The sequence below is a fragment of the Pan paniscus genome, chromosome 16, assembly GCF_029289425.2.
Source record: "Pan paniscus chromosome 16, NHGRI_mPanPan1-v2.0_pri, whole genome shotgun sequence".
Classification (NCBI taxonomy): Eukaryota; Metazoa; Chordata; class Mammalia; order Primates; family Hominidae; genus Pan; species Pan paniscus.
Genome location: NC_073265.2, coordinates 77,412,914 through 77,436,794, shown reverse-complemented (window position 1 = coordinate 77,436,794; position 23,881 = coordinate 77,412,914). Strand labels below are relative to the sequence as shown.

At 40.0% G+C, this 23,881-nt stretch overlaps 1 protein-coding gene across 8 annotated transcripts in view; it reads left to right on the top strand.

Annotated features, from left to right (window-relative positions):
- The window catches only part of NTRK3 (neurotrophic receptor tyrosine kinase 3), a 387,302-nt gene extending 371,765 nt beyond the window's left edge, over positions 1 to 15,537 (top strand). For 5 of the 8 annotated variants that reach the window (XM_034939369.3, XM_034939368.3, XM_034939371.3 and 2 more), the window contains 3 exons: positions 4,804 to 4,845; positions 10,117 to 10,275; positions 13,409 to 15,537. In XM_034939369.3, coding sequence (XP_034795260.1) covers positions 4,804 to 4,845; positions 10,117 to 10,275; positions 13,409 to 13,594 — 387 coding nt within the window. In that variant the 3' untranslated portion in view covers positions 13,595 to 15,537. The remainder of the gene's footprint in view (positions 1 to 4,803; positions 4,846 to 10,116; positions 10,276 to 13,408) is intronic. The other 3 variants (XM_034939372.3, XM_003820402.5, XM_003820401.5) reach the window with 1 other exon arrangement.
- Positions 15,538 to 23,881: the final 8,344 nt, after the last annotated feature.

Sequence of the window (23,881 nt, the reverse complement as noted above, 5' to 3'; positions counted from 1 at the left end):
AAACCAAAACAAACCTCTCATTGGTCACCTCTGGAGGATGCTATGGGATGAATTCATTATTCTAATAAGTAGCAAATAAAGAGAATGAATTTATCTTACCGGTCCTGTATAAACAGTTTCCAGTGTAGCCAAATAGCTGATGAAAGGAACTTTTTATTTATAAAAGATTTCCAGCTAATATATGCAGAAGGAATACTATAATTACAATGTCACCCTTTTGCAGCCACTAAAGAAATAATGGACCTGGGCAGTGATCATCAGTGGCTGCTAAAATTGCTAGGTGAAAGGGAACTTTATAATATCAGATTGAATCCACTGATCAGTCTTAACATCACAAAGAAGTTTGCCTGGTGTTGTGTTACAGAAGGAAGCAAACAGCACCATTTATGAACCTAGATCTAATCAGGGCTCTGGATACCTGGTCAGGTATCATCAAGTGTTCCTGATTATAGGAAATGCAGCAGGTAGAGGAACAGGTGAAATAACCCATGGGGATACAGTGAAATAAACAGACTGTGAGAAATTTTTGGGACAAGTGACCCGGGATCATCAACAATGAATGAATAAATAAACAAACAAATAAATAAATAAATAAATGGAAAGTTGGGGCAGAAGGTAGGGGAATCCTATAGATTAAGATCCTAGGAGACATTACTAAATGTGATGTGTGGATCTTTTCTGGATCCAACTTTCAAAAATCACTTGAAAACATTTGGGAACTTTTGACGCTGAATGGTATTTGGTGTTAAGGCATTATTAGTATTTTGATAACACTACAACAAAACCATATGTCTCTGGTTCTCCTACCCTTTGAGTCTAAGTCAGGGGCCACCCAACTCTGTAAAAGATCACATAGTAAATATTTTAGGCTTTGCAGGTGGCCCCTGTTGCAACTTTAAGGTGATCTCTTCTGTAACTATTCAACTCAGCCCATGCATTATGAAAGCAATCATAGACAATATGGAAACTAATGAGCCAGGCATGGTGTCATGTGCCTGTAATCCCAGCAACTCGGGAGGCAGAAGGAGGAGAATTGCTTGACCCCGGGAGGTGGAGGTTGCAGTGAGCTGAGATCCTGCCACTGCACTCCAGCCTGGGCAACAAGAGTGAGACTTCGTCTCAAAAAAAAAAAAAAAAAAAAAAAAAAGGAACTAATAAACTAACGAGCATGGTTTTATGCCAGTAGAACTCTGTTTCCAGTAACAAGTGACAAGCTATAATTTGTTGACCTCTGGTCTAATTCATTGGGTTTGCCGTCAAGCCTAGGAATCTGTATTTTTAACAAGCATGCCAGGTGCTTATGATCAGGCAAACAGCCCTGGGAGGTGAATATAGTTATCCCTTCCATTTTCACACCAGAAAACAGGCTTAAGTAGGAAAAATGACTTGCCCAGGGATCCACAGCTAGAAGGTAGCAGAGCTGTGTTTATAGGGGAAAATCCTGGCTGCCATGTCCCCTCTCTGCCACATTCACCCCACTGGAGGATGCTAAGGAGAAACGGGGAGAAGGCTGGGAAGAGCACAGGAGGAGAGAGAAGAAAGTTTTTCTGTGCATTGTATCCCTAACTCATCAGTCTTCTTTAGGATGAGGCAGAGCCAAAGGGAGTGAGATAGAGCCTGCACACGTGCAGAAAGCCCAGCGGATAAAAGGAGGATGTTCTGGAGCATAATGTCAACTTCCTCACCAGGTCTGCAATCCAGAGTTGCCAGACTTTGCAAATAAAAATACACGACACCTTGCTAAATTTGAATTTTAGACAAAAAAAAAAAAGCCAACATATTTTTAGTATGAGTATGTTCTATGCAATATCTGGGACATAAGTATAATTTTTTAAAATGTTGTTCAACTGAAAGTCAAATTTAACTGGGCATCCTGTATTTAATCTGGCAGCCCTGCTAACGTGTGAAGCAAATTAGTAAAAGCATTTAACAAAATATTGGTGGGAAAGGGGTCAAGGGCACCACCTGCCAAGGGACTATGGGAATCTTCAGGAAGCTGCTTACAGGGAAGGTTCAGAGTTCACAGAGACTGAGCTTCTCTGGCTTGGCCAGATTTGGGAATAGGCACTTGACGCTCTCCTGTAAGTTCTTGGTTTGTAGTTGACCTTGACATGGATATCCTAAATCCTGAGTTGATCAGGTACCTCTTGTCTCTCTACACAAAATCTGGAATCATTCAGAACCCATCTGGTCTCTGGGTATAAAAGGAATTTTATGGAGATAGTGACATTCTCGTTCTGCTCCAGCTTGATCCGTAGTATACCAGGAGTGGTCATTTTTCTGAGAAACAGTCCTAATAATGCAACGAGGATTGCATTCTTTAATTAGTGCTCATTCCCCATGAGCACTTTCAGCCTCCCAAATTTTTCAAACTCTCATCCTCTTTGTGAGCATGTGTGATAGGTCAGGGAAAGGCAATGATCGGTGGAAGGTACCAAGGTAGCCGTGGGCTCTTCCCCAGTGCAATCCAAAGATCTGTTTCCCTCCAAGTACTTATTTTTATTTCTAGAATCATTCCTTGGAATATTTCCTGTGCCTTATTACTTACATCTCTTTTTTCAGGGTTCAGCCTTAAAATCCTTAATTATCTCATTGAGAGCTTGGGTCAGTAGCTAATATTTCTTATGCAGTGCTTGGGCAAGGTACCCTATCTTCATCTGTGACTTGGGGATGATAGAGGCTTCTATCACACAGGAATGGAGAGAGCTTAAATAAGGGATGTATGTAACATGCTGTGGCTGGCACTCATTATTAATTAATTAGCACTATTCTTATTGTTCATATTACTGTTTCTGGCTAGTTTATGTCTGGCTAAGTTTTACCATGGGACATATTTGTCAATAATTTTTTACCAGGGAAGGCTTTGACCACTACCTTTCCCAGACAGGGTCTCTCCAAAGAATGATATTGGTCACCTTGGAGGAAAATCAGCATGGATTTTTATGGGAAATAAGGAAATTTGAGGAAATTAGGTTTGTTATGCTGCACAGTAGCATATAAAGACACACACAATGAACAGTTACTGTACTTTGTGTATATACTTTTGCACTTAACGATGCTCAATGGGTTTTTACATACATAATCTCATTTTAGGCAGGCTGTTGCTTCACTCTTATTTTGAAGATAAGGAAACTGAAGTGCACAGGGTGTTAAGTGCTTGTCAAAAGTGACATTTAGAACCCAGGGCTTCTGACTTCCAATGTCATGCTCTTTGTTGTATCACAGGCTTCTTGAAATATTTTATTAATAGTCCATTCCTGGAAGAATGCAGTATAAACTTCATCCACATTGGTTGTGCTGCTTGGTTAGAATTTTGAAGATTCTTCTCAGGGGAGTCTCCATGACCAATTAATATCCTTCTGACTCTTTTTTGCTCAAATACTTAAGTGCATTACAGTTTACAGCCAGGACACTTGAATTTCTGTCTGTAAAATTGAGGCTTTCAAACTGGAATACCTCTTCTGGATTGTGTTTAAAATTATGAAATGAGATACACACCAGCATCAATTTGTAGGACTCTGTTATTGAGAAATTTTCATCAAGAGAAATGTTCCTATATTCCTGACTTCTATTTTTTTTAAATCAACAAACCAAGTGCAATAAACCAGTCTATGATATTCTATCACAAACATAATTTTTCTTTTAAAAATATTAATTTTTTGATAAATAGAACTTAAATTAGGTCCACTGGTTTCCTTATATTCGCACTTTTTTTTTTTACTATTTTTAAATTTTCAAGTGTGATACATGATTATCACAAAATTTCAAACAGCATAGAAGTATATATATATATATGTGTGTGTTTGTGTGTGTGTGTGTATGTGTGTGTGTGTGTATGTATATATATATATATATATATATAGCAAAAAGTGTGATTTTTCTCTTTGGTCATTACTCACATACTATAGAGGAAGCCACTGGTTTGTTGGTTTTCTGGACATTTTTCTATGCATTTTCAAGGTTACATGGTACCACTACATATTTGCATCTGTATCCACATATACATTTTTACATGAATAAGAATACTACAATATATTTTTCAATGCCTTGTGTTGTCACTTAATATATCTTAGATATATTTACATATCAGTACACATAGCTCTACTATATTCTTTTTAACTGCTGCATATAACTTTAATGGTGAACAAATTTTTGCCTTTAGAATGAATGAAATAAACACCTTTAACTAAGTATTTTTGCTTACCTGAGTGAATTATCTTTCTAAGACTCCTAGAGGTGAAATTGCTGGGTTCAAAGTCACTTGCACCTTTAATGTTGACAGATTCTACCAAGCTGCCCTCAGAAGAAGCAGAAACATTTCTCACCAGTGGCATTTGAGAATAACTCTTTCTTCACCCCTCTCAAACACAAGATAGCAACAATTTTTTTCAGTCTTTCCCAATTGACATTCAGAAATGTGTTTCTGTTGTTTTAATTGACATCTTTTCATATGTTTGTGGCCATTTCTAGTCCTTTTGTGGATCATCTGTTCTTACCCTGTATTCATTTTTCTGTTGGGTTGCTTTTCCTAACTAATTTGAAGGAGCACTTTGTATTATATGGATTTTAATTCTTTGTCTGTTACATATATTGTACTTTTTTGGCCATTTGTCTTTTAGCTATGCTTATGTTGTCTTTTGCCATGCAAAAGCATTTAATTTTTGTAAGTTGTATCTCTAAATCTTATTCTTGATGGCTTCTTGAACATGTGTCTTATTTAGGAAGGCCTTCCTTTTCTGAGGATATAGAATACTTTTCTAAGTTTTCTTCTAATATTATTATTGTTTTGTTTTTTATGTTTAGCTCTTTAATCCATCTGGAAATGATTTTTGTATATGGTGTGAGGTAGGTATCTAAGCGTATTTTTTTTAATGAATAGTTCATTGTCCCAACACTTTAATTACTAACCCATTGTTTCATATATTAAATTCCAATATTTATACATGGGTCTGCCTCTGGACTCTCTAGTTTGTTCCATTAATAAATTTGTCTACCCTATGCCAAAACGCAATGTGTTCATTACATAGTTTGATAAAATGCTTTGCTATCTGATAGAGTAACTCTCCGTTATTGTTCTATTTCAAGTATATCTTAGTTTTTATCAAATAATTACTACTTTAGATCAATTTTGGATTCATCTTGTCAATTTCCATACACCATTTCATTTGGGTTTTCATATATATTGTGTTAACTTTTCGGATTAATCTAAAGAAGAAATGAAATATATATAACATTGAGTCTTCCTATTCAAGGAAATGACACAACTTTTCATTTGTTCAGATCCTCTTTTATGTGTTTCAATGCGTTTCTTTAAATAACCTTGGACATTTTCTGCTAAGGTTTATGCTGAGGTGTTTTAAACACTTCTGTTGTTATTGTACAAATAATCTTATTTTCCATTGTATTTTGAAGTCATTGCCACCGGCATGTGAGAATAGTTTGATTTTTGTGTGTTTCTCTTATTTCTGGGTAGGCTGCTAAATCATATAATGGTTCTAACTGCTTTTTAGTTAATTGTCTTGAATAGTCATATCATATCCATACAACAGGCAGTTTGACGTTTTGTTTTCAATATTTCTACCTCATTTAAAAAATTCTTGCTTCATTGCATTGGTTAGGACCTCTTGAAAAATGTCACATAAAATTCGTGATAGAAGATACTTTGTATTTTCCTAACGTTTTGTCAGTAAATATGATATTTAGTGTATTTAATAAAGGAAGTTTCCTTCTATGAATTAGACTTTTAATCAGAAAAAGATGTTGGAAATTTTTGGCATTTTTGAAAATACGGTTTTTCTTCTTTTATCTTTTAATTTAGTAAATTTAACAGTAGGTTTCCTAAGGCTGAGACATTCTTACATTTCTAGGGTAAACCTTATTGAGCTATATATAATGTGGAATTCTTGTAATATATTGCTGATTTGATATAATATTTTATTTGTATTTGGAGAGTATATTCATAACATAGTTATACACACATATAGATAACTATGTATGCTGATATTTATTATGTAAATATACATGTAAGGCTGTATGTTAAATTTGACTGATTTTGTCTTCAGGGACGTTTAAACCACATAGAATGGTTTGGGAAAGTTTCTATCTTTTTTTGCTTTGAAAAAGTATAAATAAGACAGAAAACTTTAATAGAACTCAACCAGAAAACCATCTGAACCTTCTAATTTTTTAATGTATAGATTTTTTTTTACTACAATTATGGTTTTTGTATTCAACTTTTCTATTTAACTTTTTAAAAATTAATATTTTTAGTAAACCAATAATGCATGTATACTTTCAAATTTATGGCTGTAATAGTCTTAACATTTTACATTTGTCTCCTCTACATCCCTTATTAATCTTGCCAAAAGTTTATGTAACTTTTGAGAGAACTAACAATTGATTGTGTAGATCAATTCTGATTTTTATTTTCCTTTTGGCTGGTTGTTTTGCTTTGTTTGTTTTACACTGATTAATCAGTATTTATTTTATTTTATTGTTTATTTCTTCTTACTTTCCTTGCATTTGTTTAGTGGATCTTTACTGCCTTTTTTTTTTTTTTTTTTTTTTTTTGCTGAATCCTTATTTAATTTAATTATATTTTCACTATTTTAAAAATAAATGCTTAAATGCTGTAATTTTTTTTTTCAAAAATTACTTTAGTTATATTTCATAGATTTCAAGAAATAGGACTTTAGTTATTGTTACAATAAATACTTTTACATTTTATTTTCAATTTTTTCTTTACCAAATAATTTAATTGCCCAAAGACAACTTTTAAAAAATTATTTTTTCTTGTTAACTTTTATTTTATTATATTTGATACAGAAAATGTTTCTTATTTTTACTTCATATTTATTTTTTATCTTGGAATTCCAGTTTTCCTTTGAGATTTAATATGTGGTTGGTTTTGATACTTTTTTTAGGTAATTGAAAATAATGTGCAATTTTTTAAGGAAGCTGAAAGATGCACACAATCACAACACTCATATCTACTTATTGACACTCATTATTTGTATTTTTAAAGTGTATCTTCATTTATGTTGTCTTCTTGATCTTTCAATTTGTGAAGCATTTTAGTTTTCCATTATAATGATAGCTTTGTCAGTTTTCTTTTATTTATAACTTGTTTTTACTCTTTATATATATATACACACACATATACATATATATGTATTATTCCTATATATTTTTATAAATTTTTATATATTGTTGCTATGTTAATTGGAGCCTAAACTTCATCATTGTAATGGTGAATTTTACCAGCTTTAAATATAATATTAAGTATGATATAAATTTAATATAAATTATTTAGTCTTACTTTAGTTTTTGACATTTTGAATCCTTTTTTTCACATATATATGAAACAACAGACAACGTGTAAATCACAATAAAAGAAATGTAATTGGCTATATATATCTGTATATGCATATATATATACATGTATATGCACATATGCGCATATATGTAGCCAATTATATTTTTCTTTTATATATAGTTGTATTTTTAGCGCTCTTCCATTTTCAGTGTTTTCTGCCATTTTGTTTTAGACATGTCTGTTTTAAATAACATGCAACTTGATTTTTCTAACCTAAATTTCTCTCTCATTTAAGAGGTGGTATAACTCATTTGTACTTATTGTCTCTAGTGGTGTTTTCTAAGCTTCATTTTCTTTTTGTGCTTTTTAGTCATCGTTATCCTACTCTGCCTTTCTGTAGTCTTTTTGGTATTAGTTAAAGATTTTGGCTTTATTTAAAAAACGGTTTGAAAGCTATATGTACTATTTCTATTCTAGAAGCTACTTTAAAATTTTAGTAAGCATATTTAAATTTAAAGTGTTAATCTCAACAATTAATCACTGTAAGCTTCTTTTTTCCTTTCTATAACATACAGCCTTTATCAGGCTTTTAATTATTTCTATATCTACTCTTCTATGCATTTATGGTTGAAATTATTGGAAAGTTTCATTCCAGATAAGTATGTTAGTTGTATCAGTGGTAGTACTAATAGCATTATTAGTATTATTATTTACTTTATGTCTCTATTTTACAGGAAGCCTTTATTAGTAATTGTATTACTTTTACTACCAAATTAACAACCATTATTCAAATTTAAATTGCATTTTTGTGGCTTATTTGCTCTGCATTTTTTGTTATGTTCCAATAATTGCATATCTTGGGTTATTTTTACTGTTTTTCTACAATATGTATTCAATTAGCTTGGCTCCTATATTTTCTGAAAGGATGTGAGTGGTAAACTTTCTGAGTCTTTGCTTGTCTGAAAGAAGTATCTTCAGTTGTCTTTACACTGGATACAAAACTATCCTGATTAGAAAGTCCCAGGTTGAAAATAACTTTTCTGGCTAGGCAAAGTGGCTCATGCCTGTCATCCCAGCACTTTGGGAGGCCGAGGTGGGTGTATAACTTGTGGTCAGGAGTTTGAGACCAGCCTGACCAATGCAGTGAAAACCCGTCTCTACTAAAAATACAAAAATTAGCCAGGCATGGTGTTTCATGCCTATAATCCCAGCTATTCAGGAGGCTAAGGCAGGGGAATCGCTTGAACCCAGGAAGCGGAGGTTGCAGTGAGTGGAGATCGTGCCACTGCACTCCAGCCTGGGCAGCAGGAGTGAAACTCTGTCTCAGAAAAAAGAAAGAAAAGAAAAGAACTGCTCTGCAAACTTGTATTATAATTTACCTCCTAAAATTCTTCAAGTGGTTAAGGCAAACATGATTTCCCTTTTTGGAAACAAGATTGCCCATCTCCCAACTTATTCGTTCTTAATTATTCGTTGTTATTATTTCTCTAACTGACCCCCCATAGAAATAAGAACTTTAGGCCGGGCGCGGTGGCTCAAGCCTGTAATCCCAGCACTTTGGGAGGCCGAGGCAGGCGGATCACGAGGTCAGAAGATCGAGACCATCCTGACTAACACAGTGAAACCCCGTCTCTACTAAAAATATAAAACATTAGCCGGGTGTGGCAGCGGTCACCTGTAGTCCCAGCTACTCGGGAGGCTGAGGCAGGAGAATGGCGTGAACCCGGGAGGTGGAGCTGGCAGTGAGCCGAGATCGCGCCACTGCACTCCAGCTTGGGTGACAAAGCGAGACTCCGTCTCAAAATAAATAAATAAATAAATAAAAAAGAAGGAAATGAGAACTTTAAGTAATACCTCATCAGGACATAAATAGACAACTCTTTTTTCAATATTAAGTAGTTTTTTTAACAATGAGTTCCATGTATTAGGCAAAAGTTTCAATTCCTGAAAATCTATTTACTAATGATGCAGTTAGTTCCTGAGTTTTCACACATGCTGTGAATTTTCTCCCACTTATGCTAACATCTCTAGCCTGCTGGGCAGAGAGGAGTTCCCTAATGTTTTTCTCAGGAAAGGGTACCCTGGGTGTTTATCCTTGTCAGTCACTTCCTTTTCCCCTTGGCTTTCAGTTTGGCAGATTCACAGGTGGTTGATATCCTCCTTAGGCTATTTTTAAAGACTCTCGCTACTGTCCTTTGAGATCTTACTAAGAACTGTGGTGAATTCTCTTTCTGTCCATCTCCTACCTTATTAGCACGTGGTCTTCCACGCTTTTGGAATGTCTCTGTCTCCTTCACTTGAAACACTGAGTCCTAAATTGTGGTGAGAGATTCGAGATTGTCAGTTAGAAGCTAAAGTTCTCCAGATCAGATGCACATGGAATATACTGTGCCACTGCAGCCAAGAATCTAACCTGATGTTTGCAGATACTGATCCTTGGTGACTGGCTTAGTCATTCTGCTGACTTCTTGCTGGACTTGCTCTTAAGGTTAGATTTTTCTGTAGTGCTAGATTCTGAAACCTTCTCTCTCACTTCAGATTACCTTGATCTTTCTACACGCTGAGTGCCAAGGAACCTACCTTCCCTCAGGTGTTATCTCTAGTTGCTAGTCTAGCTGTCTCCTTTATCGTAGGTCTCCAAAGTCAGCATCTTCACACACCTCTGACAGAAGTTGCATAAAGCTGTGGCTATCTTAGAATAGGATGCATCAAGAGTGCATCTATGTGTGAAGAGTGCAGACAGATAACACTCATTCTGGCCATCTGGTCACTCTGTGTGCCTCTATCTCAACCCCTTTTAGGTGGGAGGACACACCATGCTCCCCATTCGCTGGATGCCCCCTGAAAGCATCATGTACCGGAAGTTCACTACAGAGAGTGATGTGTGGAGCTTCGGGGTGATCCTCTGGGAGATCTTCACCTATGGAAAGCAGCCATGGTTCCAGCTCTCAAACACGGAGGTAAAAAGGGGGTGCGTAGGAATCTTGATTGAGGGAGGGCTCATAAGAGCTATCTCAGCCCAGAACTTGGACCTACTGAACAAGACATTAGGTGGGATTTAGAGCCAGCAGAGTGAATGTAGGCATTAGTGGGAGCAGAGAGCTTCTTAGTAGGAAAAAAAAAATGGAACTGTAGGAAATGTGGTGTAATTGTCAAAAGAGCATGAAATCAGAGGTCTACATTGAGACTCAAGTCATGCCTCTGTTAAATCTGCTACCCTTAAAAATCACAAATGTTTCACTGTGACAAAAAAGGAAAACATAGAACAGCTACGAGTTTTTCAATTGTGCCATCTTGTGGAAACACCCACTACTTAGTATGCCCACATAATCTGGGTGCACAAAGGTTTTAGGTATGCCAAGCCCAGGGATGTACCAGATGGTCAATTTGGGAAGGCCAGTTTTATAACTGATAGAGCCATGTGTGAATGTCTAGGAATAAAATAAACCGTGTTTATTTTATTACTATGTTTTTACTGTGTTTATTAGTATGTTTACTATTAAACTTAGTAATAAATAGCCATTATATTTTTTATAATTGTAATTTGCAATAATAAAAAATGCTAGTAAACATAAATTAATAGTAGCTGACATTTAGTGGTAGGCACTTTTCTAAGCATGTTAGCTCTATTAATTCAGTAATTTTTGCAAAAACACCTGTTGAGATTCAGGTTAAAGGAAGGGGGTCTGCTTGAGGTACTGAAATGGGCTGGCCAGGGTCTCACAGGTAAGAGCCTCCAAAGCAGGGACAAAGCCTGGGCTGTAATCCTAGGACTCCTCTGCCTCCAAAGCTCATCAAGATGCTTCTCAGTGATGCATGGACCATGCCATGTTGCCCCAGGGAATTCAGTGCAGTTTGTAGGCAGTAAGGAGCTCAGTCTTTCAACCCAGTCGACCTATGAAACATCCCTATGAAACATCGCAATTCTTTTTATGGTCTTCTGTTTGCTGGGAAAATGTAAACACAAGAGCCTTTTGATATTGAAATCTTATTTGAATATTCAACAGAGTGTCTTTCTTCTTGGAAGCTATGTTTGTCTCTGCTCTCCTATGTCTTGACCACTTAATTAAGTGAATTACAAAGACTGAAAAGAAATTATTTTTTAAAATGTGTACTATCTCATGATTCACAAGCTCAATGGGGCCTGACCACATTTCCCAAAGTAGAACAAAATATTTTAACAATCTTTTAAAATAATGAAAGTATATATACTAGAACCCATTTTTTATGGTGTTTAAGAAATTGTTACTGTTTTCGCAGGGGAGGAAGGGTTAAGAACACACACACACACACACACACACACACACACACACACACCATGCATGCACCTGAACACTGCCTCCTTGTAGTTTGGTGGCCCCAGTAAACAGAGGTTCTGGGCTGAGGTTGCTATTGGTCTTAACAGAAGACTCAGCATCTGTTCTTGAGCTGGCTCATAGCAGCTAACAGGGTGTTTGCAGTTTCTTCTAAGACTCACAGAGGCATTGGCCTTAAAGGCAGGCTTTCTGCCCTCAGCCACTTCCCCCACTCCACCCACCATAGCAGCCACATACTGGCAGTCACTGATCATCGGTTTCTCCATGGAAATCAACAAACCTGGGTAGTCCAACATTAGAAGAGACACTCCCAGGTGCCTTTGATCTTGGCATTAGCAGCTGCTACTGTAGTTCGAACTGAATCCCTTTTCCTGGAGGTGAAGGTAATGGAGGGTGGAAATGGGTCTCTAATATGAATGGGGAATATAAGCAGCTGGAGACTTATCAGGCTGGTAAAGAAATGAGCCAAGGGGCCATCGTAAACTCCAGGGTGAATATAACCAGGCGGATGCTGACACGGTGATGGTTTGACCAGCCCTCCCAAAGTCAGCGTGACATGAGACAATACTGGAGACAAGGCACTGTTGAGCAGTGTAGGGACATGCAAAGGATAAAAAAGACAGTGCTTTTACCTAATTAGATACAGACTAATGGTGGCAGAGAAGGGAAATAATATTCGTTCAGCTGCTGAGCTAGAGATTATTCTGTGTATTTTTATCATTATGACCAGTCTTTAAATGCAGAAATTGAAGTTCGGGGTCAGTGACTTGACCAAAGTTATGCAGTGGTAGAGTTAGGGAGAAGTGAAAACCAACCTAAAAACTAGACAATGAAGCCTTGAAAATGCACATATTCAGTGTCAGTAAAGAATTGTCTTTGAGGAATTGGAAATGCATTGCAAATTATACACTTGGGTCTCAAGTGGCCTGCTGGGGTTGGCCAGGCATGCATTACTTGTTTTCTTCCTACTCCTCCTTATGGCTTCTCCTTCAGTATGTTGGGCCATACAGTCCCTTTTCATGGTCTCATTTCATCCTTACAACACTCCTGGGGGTGGTTAAGGCAGACATTTGATTCCATCTTACAGATGGACATGCTGAGATCCTGAGGTTAACAGACTTGAACTGGCCGCCCAGAAGGCAGTGGTGAATCAAGCAGTTAGTCCTATTGTTAAGGACTTTAAGAGAAACTGGAAGCATGGTTTAGTGCAAGCAGCAGGGAAGGATGGGTCTTGCTGCAAAAGGGTCCTATGTAATGACTCAGAGGCAAGCGTGGTGACGTGCACAGAGTCTGCCTGCCAGGAATGAGAGATAAGAGGAGATAGGCATGCAGGGGCCAGAGGGTGCAGAGCTCCTTCACGGGAGTTTCAAAGTGAGGCAGGCTCATGAAAGAGGGAGGGACAGGTCAGAAGCCTATGTCCACTATCAAGTGAAAAATGAATGCAGCTCAGTCATCCTGATGAGATTCAGGACTAGAGAAGAAAAGTGAGGTAAAAGAGAAGAGAGTATGGGGAGTCAATGGTCAATGTGGGCCTGGCCCAAGAAGTGGAGTATGAAGGGCAGCAGAGGACTCCACCAGCCAATGCTGCTCACTGCACTGTGCACCAGACAGACAAATATACCAGTGCTGTATGCAGCCTAGCCTTTAGCTTGTGCTTGTGAGAGCCTCGGCTCTGCATTGAAACTAATCCGGGAAGTTGGTGCTTTTTGCCGAGTCTGAGCCACAGGACCAAGGCTGAGCTTTGGGTGTAACTTCCTTGTTCTTCTCACTCTTTCAGGTCATTGAGTGCATTACCCAAGGTCGTGTTTTGGAGCGGCCCCGAGTCTGCCCCAAAGAGGTGTACGATGTCATGCTGGGGTGCTGGCAGAGGGAACCACAGCAGCGGTTGAACATCAAGGAGATCTACAAAATCCTCCATGCTTTGGGGAAGGCCACCCCAATCTACCTGGACATTCTTGGCTAGTGGTAGCTGGTGGTCATGAATTCATACTCTGTTGCCTCCTCTCTCCCTGCCTCATATCTCCCTTCCACCTCACAACTCCTTCCATTCTTGACTGAAGCGAACATCTTCATATAAACTCAAGTGCCTGCTACACATACAACACTGAAAAAAGGAAAAAAAAAAGAAAGAAAAAAAACCCTGTAAGGCAGTTTGGCAAATATATATATATATATATATATATATATATTTATATATCTAACTATCTATCAATCTATATCTACAGAGAGATACCTTCTCTAGTACACAGAGAAGCTGCTGATACAGAAAACCACAAGACTTTAACAACTCAGAAACTCTAAAATATTAATAATACAAAGGAAAATTCCCTTTGACTTAAGCTGTGGCCCATGCTTCTAATGCTACGGCTCTTCGGAGCAGAAGACCTGGACCATGCAGAGAGACAATCTTTGGGATGAGAGCTCTGGGACGGGAGGAGTTAAGGTGGTGCTCAGTCGCTGCTGTGTGTGTCTGTTACCCCGGAAGCTCACCACAGGCACATGTGAGGACTGCACGGCTGTGCTCAGCAAAGAAATGATGCCTGAGCAGGGTCCTTGCCTCCACTTCTTCCCCATTTCCTCCACTTCAGGACAATGTTCTAATTTGTCCGTTCTAAAAAGTGTAATCTTGATGCTTTTGGGAATCAAAGATGGCACCTACGGGTAAACACAGAACAGACAACCCCACAACACAAAACCCTGACAAGAGCTGACCGCATCCATCCTGGGTGTAAGCTTCTTGCTGGAGTTGCAAAGGATGTGTCTTTCTATTCTCAGAACTTAAAGAACTGGACTTTCTGAACTAAAAGAACCACAGAAGAAAAAATAGCTGAAACCTGAACCCTGCCAAGACACTGCCACCTGTCTTTTCCATCATTGCAAAGATTCCTTGGCCTCACCTCCCACTTTCAGGCCCCTGGGAAGCTTAGGGGGTTAGGAAACAGGTCCCCATGTTATCTTTGAATGTAGACACAGCACGCTTTAGGGTTGCAATAGCAAGAGACTTGGTTGCTTGTAGGTCATCATAACGAATGCCCCCTGGTCCTCTCGGTTTCTCATCCTGCTTCCCTAGATCCTAGACCCCACTTCCTGGGTCTCTACTGAGTCCCAGGTAAACCCCACTGCCAAGGAAGGGAGCCAGGTCTAGTGAGAGGCTGCAGCAGTGAGTGTTTCAGGAAAGCAAGCAGTGGAGTGGGTGAGAGCCAGCAGGGGAGAATCTACTTGGCACCTGTGCCAGGCCCCTTGGCATTCTCCTCACGTTTCCAGCCCCTGGGAGGATTGATGAATCTGCCTTTGAGCTGTTGTGAAAACGCAGGGGCTGAGAAATCACTTTTGTGGGCTGGGGTAGGGGGAAGGGCTGAGGCTTCTCTGGGAGATGTCCAATGAGCGGCCAGTGCTGCAGGCTTGGAATCTTAATGAGGCCTGAGCCCTGACCGGAGAGAGGGAAGGAAACATCTGGGCTGGGGCCTGCTCCCTCTGCCCCAGCATTGGGGAATCACTGCCTTCCTGGCTGCTGCCACAGACCACAGTGGGGCTGACCTCTGGGCCTCCCTGTCACATGAAACATGGAAGCCAACAGCCTGGCGCCACAGATCTCCTCTGCTGGAGAGGAGAGGATGTGTTCCTGCTAGGCCACGGGGCCCCTCCTCCTTGCCCCAAGCACAGAGCTACCTAAGGGACTGACCTTTGCCAACTGGAGCTCACCTCCCGGGGGCCTCTGGCCTACCCTTTTCCCTGCCAGCTGAAGAGACTGCCAGCAGCCTGGACGTCCTGGTTAGCTGAAGGCAGCTGAAATGTGGGCCTCCCTATGTGGGGTTTAGTACTGAATTATGTGTTTGTGGTTTTGCTTCTTTTTGTAGACCCACAAATATTTTTATTTGAATAGTAAAGAGCTGTGCTCAGATTGTAGCCATGGTTGGGATTTGGGATCCACGAGGCTGGTTAGCTGGACTGGGAGGGGAGGCAGGTGAGATGGGAATTTGGTGTTGGTTTTCTCACTGTGCTGTGCTCCTAGCCCCTGAGGACTTTGCGGGGAAGCTGTTTGGATTGACCACCTCAAGGTACTCCTTTGCTGTCCTATGACAATTACTCCTCTTGTCTTTCCACCTAGAGGACCTATGCCGGGGCTGTGAGTGCTGGCTGAAACTGCACAATCTGGCTTTGATCTGGGTAGCTAAGAACAGGTGTTCAGGGAGGGCATGGTCTGGAGGCGCCTGAGGGAAAAGTATCTTCTGGTTAGAAGTGAAGCACCAGTGCTCCTGTTGCTTCCCTTCTCCCATATCCTCTCCTGAACAAACACTGTGTGGCTTCTGTCTTCTTGGCTGTGTGTTTCAAAACTGATAGTCACTGATGGGCTGGGAAGAAGCAGGAGAAGAACTGGGTTGGAGATGGGTGGAAAACTGGGAATAAGGACCATGCTATGGTTTTATCTTCAGGGCACTGATTCATCATGGCCTAATGAAAGAAGGTGATTCCTTAGGGGAACAAGAAGCACTGAAGGAGACCGCAGTTGTCAGATTGCTGCCACCTTAGGCCCACGGGCTTTCACGTTGATCTTGGGGTCATGTTCTTGCTGTGTCCATTGTAAGCAGCTGGCTGTGGAAGAGTGCCAGAGAGAGAGGGGCAGAGCAGGGAAGGGTAGCGAGGGAAGACCTGCCATCCTTCAGCCCTGGCTGTCCTGTCTATACAGAGTCTACTTTGATATATTAGCCTTGGCAGATTAAAAAAAAAAAAAGATTTATTTTGGAGAGTAAAGGAGGCAGAAAATAGGGCCATGGAAATTGCAGGGTACACTATGGCTCTGGGGAGTGTGGCATGTACTGGGACACACCTGTCCCTCCTATATTGGGACAGGACTGATAAGGCTTAGTACACTGTATCTTAATTTCCCCATCTGCAGAATAAGGGGTACACCTGCTAATCTCTGGCCCCTTCTAGCTCTGAGTTCTTAGATTCTGACAACGTTGTGTCACTGTGCCATTTTTCTCAATACCATTCTGGAATGGCAGGACAGCCTTGCATAGGTGGGGGGCAGTTGCCGCTGAAGGCTCACTGGGCCTGGGCAAGGCTGAGTTCCAATAAGACACTCCTCTCCTTCTTTGCCCCTTGTCTCAACATTTCGGAGTCTGAAGCGTCTGAGACGACTGTAAGCCAGGAGGGGAGCATTTGGTCGGCTTCCCATCCTGGCATTCCTACATACCAGAAAAGCACTGTCGACGGTCCATTTATTTATTTATTTATGAAGAGCCTAATGTGATGAAATGTGTTGTGAAATGACATCCTATTAGCCAATATGGCCACTCCAGTTCATTTCACCCTCATTTTCCCATACCAAAGTCCACCCTTTAGAAGACCGTGTCACATCGCCTCTGAGAGCTTAGCTTTGAAGCGAGCTCTTTTGTGTCTTTTGATGAACGCTCCAGGGCACCCAGGCTGGTCTCTCTGCCATGCCAACCTCACCGGATCCTCTCCTGGACTGAGTGAGAGTGACCTGCTGTTGGGTGTCCACCTTGGAGTAGGGTGTTGTGGCCATGGGACCTCCCAATTCTTCTTTCTTTGGATGTGAACCTAACTCTGCCCTCTAATGATATCCCTGAACTCTGAGGGGACCTTGGGCATCACTGAACCTCCTCTAGTCAAGAAACAAGAAAAAGGAGGTGCTGCTTCCTCCATTCAGCAGATCATGCACAAATTACTCCTAGACAGAGGCTTCCCACTTGAGGCAAAGGATCTTTGGTCCTTCTGGGTTCAGGTTGAACATTAATGTTCTTCTCTAGTGATGCTTACTTTGCGGAATACACTAGTGCAAGTCATTTTGGTGCTAAATACTGCAGAAACCAACACCAACGGGAGAGCTGTCAGCCAGCTTCTGGGGCTGCACGAGACTCAACTCAGAAGTAGAAGTGAGTCAGCCATGCCGGGAGAGTACAGGATGCATTGGAAGTTAAGTAGAAAAGTGGCAGGGTGAAAAGACCAGCAAAATTTCTGATTTTGCTATTAGTTATCCACGTGGCCTTGGCCAAATCAGCTTATTTCTCATTTGAGACATTTAAGAGGTTTGTATAGATATTTTTAGAGTCCTTTTCATTTTTTTAAAGCTAGGTTCTGGTCCCACCTGATATATATATACTTGCTTGTTAAAAATAAGAGATGAAGTGAAAGATAAGGAAGGAGACGAAGAAAAGTTACCAATGGCAAAGGATTGATTATAGAAGACAATGAAAGAAGGCCTGGTGACTGGTAGATTTGAGGAATATTGTACAGGGAGCCAAGCAGACAAGCCAGAGACTTCATTTTTATGCTCTTCACAGGAGGTCACTGGCCTAGCCACTTGCCTGCGTTTCACCAGGCTGTTCCCCTCAGCTAGTCAACCTTCCCTGTTCAAAACCAACATGCTAACACTTGGCAGAAACTATTCCAAGATATGGAGAGAGGCCTGCCCATCTCTCATGCAGGCCACTGGAAATCAACTCTGGGTAAAAACCGACAAGATTTTTATCTTTTAATGCTTATTGTAAGAGGCTGGGATGTTTGAAAGAGGGCAGCGTCTTAAGTTGCAGACTATTCACCAAAGTCCTTTTCTATTCAGGAATGACTAATGACTTTCTTTGTTCCCCTTTTCCAAACCAAACAGCAGCAGTATTACCTTGACTCCAAAGTACAGTGATTGCAATGGACAGTCTTGAGATTAAGGGTCTTTTTAGTGCTTTGCTCGGAATCTGGAGCAAGGAAATGTCTAGGGATGTTTGTTGAATGAACCCACCTGCCAGCAGTCCAGAGAGCTGTCCCAAAGGCCCCTGAGATGTCTATTGTCTGCTTTGGTAGGGAGCCAACCTGCTAGAAGACTCAAGGGCATTTGCCTTAGAGAGCAAAAAAAATGGCGCATTTAGTTCCGGGCTTGGGTGCTGAAGTCACTGTGTTTTTGGCTCCTGAAGCTCCACTTTCTTTTTTCATACCAAATAAATTGTTTTGGCCAATATTTAAGGATTTAAATATTTAAGGTTTTGAAGGAAAATTCCAAGTTTATGCATCATTATTAAGACATCAATATGGGCTTGGGAAAATGTTTTGGTGTTGCTTAATAATACTGGGAGTGTCTTCTAAAGAAAGTATACATATATGTATGTTGTGTGTTTATTTCTATATATTGGATTGGAATGGCTTCAAAGAAGGCCTGTTTGAAGTCAGCAAATTGATTTCAATTTGGGATTCTCTTTTAGCCTTACCGTTCTTGGGGATAAGAAATCTGGAGATGAACTGGCCTCAGAAACATTCAGGAAGATTACGATGGGAAATCTGTCATCTTGTAAAGTTGGATCATTTGGTGCTCTCTGAATTAAATTATGCTGACTAACATTCTGAGCATCTGAAAATCATTATTCCTGGTTGCCTGATAGATGACCACACAGGAGCCATTTCTATCACATCTTATTTGGGGGTTGGTATAGACGCCACCAGCACTGCAGGGAAAACCACCCCCTAGGAGGGGTGAGACAGAGAGAATGTGAGATTTTGATCATTGATTGCTGTTTCTGAAAGGCACTGCTGACCATAGTAGGTGCGGTGAATATTTGTGTCACTGCATTGGGTATTAGAACTTTTGCTCTGAGCATGGGCTGCCCTACCCTAAAGAGCTGAATCTTGGCTTCTGACAGAGGCTCTGCATGACACATTCTCCTCAAGCATATTTTCCTTATTTTCCTATAAAAGTATCTATAGTTTGCAACAAGAACTGTCTTTGGCTCAAGTGTCAGTGTACTAGAATAGATGCTTTTCTGTGAGACCTGTGGAGGTTGGATTGGGTTGGGGGGTGTTCCTTCAAAGTACTTGGAATTCTTTATCAAAGAAATAAAACTCAGATTCTCTTTTTTCTAGTTTACTTCTAAGTTCCAAATTTAAAACAAGACCCAGTTTGACATTTGCAGTAGGAGATAATGTCTTGAACCAGTGAGCTTGGCTATCTTTCTTTCATTATAGGGAGGCAGGGCAGTAAGTTGTATTAATTTTTCCTAATCACCCAGGCAAATATTGCTTTTTGTTCAGTGTCATGACCCACATTCATAGCTTGCAGGGGATACTTCTAGCTGACAAAGCTGGAAGTTTCTAATAGAAGATGTATCAAGACAACAGAGGTGAGGAAAGGCCTGTTGAACATCTACTTCTGAGAATCACTGAGGCACTCAGGTCTTGCTTTTCAGTTTAGTATCTTACAAAAGGAGTTGGTTTCTTCTCATTTTAGGCAATGATAAATTTAGACATCTTTCTTGAAAGGCCAAAGGTAGATTGAGAGCTCAAATACTTACGGTGTACTCTGACAGTCTTTTATTCTATTTTTCAAGACTTATTTTATATATACATATTTTTTATTTCCATAGGTTATTGGGGAACAGGTAGTGTTTGGTTACATGAGTAAGTTCTTTGGTGGTGATTTGTGAGATTTTGGCACACCCATCACCCAAGCAGTATGCACCATATTTGTAGTCTTTTATCCCTCACTCCCTTCCAACACTTTCCCCCTGAGTCCCCAGAGTCCATTGTGTCATTCTTATACCTTGACATCCTCATAGCTTAGCTCCCACATATCAGTGAGAACATACAATGTTTGGTTTTCTATTCCTGAATTGCTTCACTTAGAATAGTGGTCTCCAATCTCACCCAGGTCGCTTCGAATGCCATTAATTCATTCCTTTTAATGGATGAGTAGTATTCCATCATACATATGTATGTTTGTGTGTGTGTGTGTGTGTGTGTGTGTGTGTGTATACCACAGTTTCTTTATCCGCTCATTGACTGATGGACATTTGGGTTGATTCCACTTTTTGCAATTGCAAATTGTGCTGCTATAAACATATGTGTGCAAGTATCTCTATCTCTTATGTATAATGACTTCTTTTCCTCTGGGTAGATACCCAGTAATAGGACTGCGGGATTACTGACATTCTTTTAGATGCAACATCCCTAAAACCCAACAAGAAGTGTAAACACTGAAGTCCAAGTCTGATAATTATTCTTTTATTTAAGAAGAACACATGGGAGTTTCACATATTATTTTTAAAAACTAATTTTGTAATATGTTAAATGGTAGGACACATTCAATTTTTTTTCCTCATTGGAGATCTGTCCATGTTCTGTCTCAATTTAATAGCTACCTGGCATGTAACTGATGCCTCGGAGCCTACCTCTGGAGTGAATAAATAAACGTGGTCCAGGTGATTTGATTTCTGCCATTTGTAGTGGAGAAGTAAATCTCAGTGAAGAAGTTTTTTTTCATATTTCTTCTTTTTTCTTTTTCTTTTGGCTTCTATCCTCCTGCTTCCATGGGACTGACAATCCAGCTTCTCAAACTCCACGAAAGTCTTAATACAAGGTGAATCCCAGAGCCACAAACAGTTTGGACTTCAAACAGTGAGAAAATTGGCACTGAATGATTCGGCACACAAAGCAGAAAACTTTCATTTCCTGTAGGCAGGATGGAATTGACTGTTATATTAAGACTTCTGAAGAAGCCCTGCCCTGGAGTAATTTCAGTGCTGTCAGACGATGTTGACATCTAGATTAACCTCTGTGCAGTGAATTTTACTGCAAAGCTCATTGAGATGCATGTGATGTGTCTCCACAAATCCCATCTGGAACCCTTGGTGGCCCACCCTCAGCAACCCTCCTCTCCCCACTGACTCTGCTTTCTCTGTCCATAAACTTTTAGCCTCCAGGAGCAGAGGAGCCATGGCTGAGATCTGACCCTAGGAGAGGGAGTTTGGGCCTTCTCTGACCATGATGCTGAGCCAGGCTTTCTGCTTAGAGTGACAGAGATTGTCATCGTATTGGGTTTCCCCTGAGGGAACTGCAAATTAAGGCATGAAAAACACTCTGCTGATGACAGTTTCACAGCATATCTTAATGCTGCACAAAGTGAAATGGTTTAAAAGGAATTAGTGTGTCCTAAGTCATTGAGCCCTGCTCTGGGCTCTGCAATCCTCTAGGGATTCAAGATCCCATTGCAACAAGGTCATGACTGCGTCTAGGCTGGACAGATGGATTCTGAAGGACAAGGTGTTTGTCTTTTGTGCAGGTCTTTCCTATGGTCCTTACAAGAGAGGCAGCCACAGCTCCTGTTTCTCCCAACTGGGACAAAAGATGTAGCTGTTTTCTAAGCACTGGTTTGTCAGCTCTTTAAGGAGTGGTTGGCTCCAGAATGAGCCAGACTCTCTCTATAATTCCACATTGTGGCACAACAGCCACACAGAACCTCAAAGCTGAAATTGCAACTTTTCTGCAAAATAGGGCCATTGATTACATCCAAAGTTTTGAGAAAAGGCCTTCAGGTTAGATTCAGTCACCTTCAGACTCCACAGAATTGCTCAGCATGGTTGCAGGCGTCTTTGGAAACTTACCTCAGGGTTTTAGAATACTTTACCCTAAAGTCTGGATAACAATTTTCTCTGAGATTTTACTGATTCTAATTCCCTTTGAAATTGTTTTTCCTACTTGCCTCTTGTCTTTCATTTAAATAATAAGAATCTCCTTGCATATTCTTAGGTATTTCTTTAGGAGAATTGAAAGTTTCCAGCCAAGGACATTGTGTTTATGAATTGGAAAGATATCTTTCTGGGCTGAAAAAGGTAAAAATCATACGGAGGCAATCTTGATGACTTTATTTAAAAGCAATTATCAGCATTGTGTTTTATTCTAGGTGCTCATGCTCATAGTGCAAACTACATTCACGTTTTTAATTATTTATGTTACGATACTTATTCATGTGTACATATATGTGCACACACACACACAAAAGCCTCCACAATCCTACTGGTATACAAATCCATATGCCCCATTTGTGTCGCTTCCGTTGATCTCTGTGTGCATGCATTTGCAGTGAAGTGTGCATCACATGTGTGATTTCTTAAACTCATCTATAGCTCATCTTTCCTCTTATTATTGACACATACCCTTTGACTTTCTGCACTTTGGAGCTCATGAAATTAGGGCTTTTTCAAGGGAGACTACATCTTGACTTTCTTTAAACCTTCATATTTAAAGATAGGACTGGTTTTCTTCGAGAAACAAAAACTTGATTCAGATTTTATTTAATTAATTAATTTTCTGGGGGAAATGGTACTGAATTTGTTCCTGAGTAACAAATAGTAGTAAGTGCAAATATAAATGTGAAGTAGTTTAAGCAGGTTATTGAACCTATCTTGTGGCTGAAACAAGTAGTCAGATATGAAGCTCAGACACTCAAATTGAATTAGAATGTAAACCAAAATGGTTAGCATGGGGCAGGAGAAGAGCACTGGGCTAGGAGCAAGCCTGCTAGATTGTCACTTGAGTGTCCTTAGCTTAATGTGGGCATCTGACAACTAGTTGCAGTCCTGTGCCCCTCTAATTCCAGAGATGGGGCAAGCCAATCTGTTTCTCATCCATTGCTCAAGTTGGTTATCACTGAAGTATTATATATCATCTCAAGATCCTGCCCTGAACGAGTTTGCAAACATCCCCACACTGAGGAGTCAGTCCCATTTTTGTTTTATGGCAGTTTATCTCTTGTGACCCTCCTTTGGAAGCTGTCCAAACTCTGAACACTTGCTGTCCATTCCCTGCTCCCCATCCCACCCTTTAAGGCCAGGGAAAAGCCAGGGAAAGCCCTATTGGCTCATCTCCCTCTTTCCTAGCCTGCACATCAACCAAGCTTGAGATTTAGCCTAGGTTTTTAGAGAGGAAAACAGGTGTGTTCTCCCAGCCATCAGTATCTTTCCAGCCCCCTGGACCAAGTGATTAGTGCCTCATTAGCGCCTCATCAGTTGCTTTTGCACAAGAGACTCTGGGACAACAAGCCTATTATAATGCCGCAGTCTGTCTTTTTGAAGTCAAACCATCCCTCTGGCTTGGTTAGGAAAGGGGAGCCTTCCTCCAAACACATTTTCTTTTAATTTCCTCTGTTGTTTTCTGGCTGTTAACTATATGGATAAATGGTAAAACATAATTTTCATTTTTTCTAGGCCCCTATGACAGTGGATATGCTATATTTCTATGGATGAGGAGTTCCACATGTCAGCAAAGCATTTATTTATTTAGTGAAGTGACTATAATATTGACACACAGATTTGCAGCAGCATCCAAATCTTGAGGGGGAAAGAAAGCCTTTTTCAATCAAATGAAACCTTTTCTGTGATGGCACCAGAGAGGTTTATATCTTAAGGACAGAACTGAACCTGATAATATGCTTCCTTTCTAGAAACAAAGAGATAGAAGAAATTGC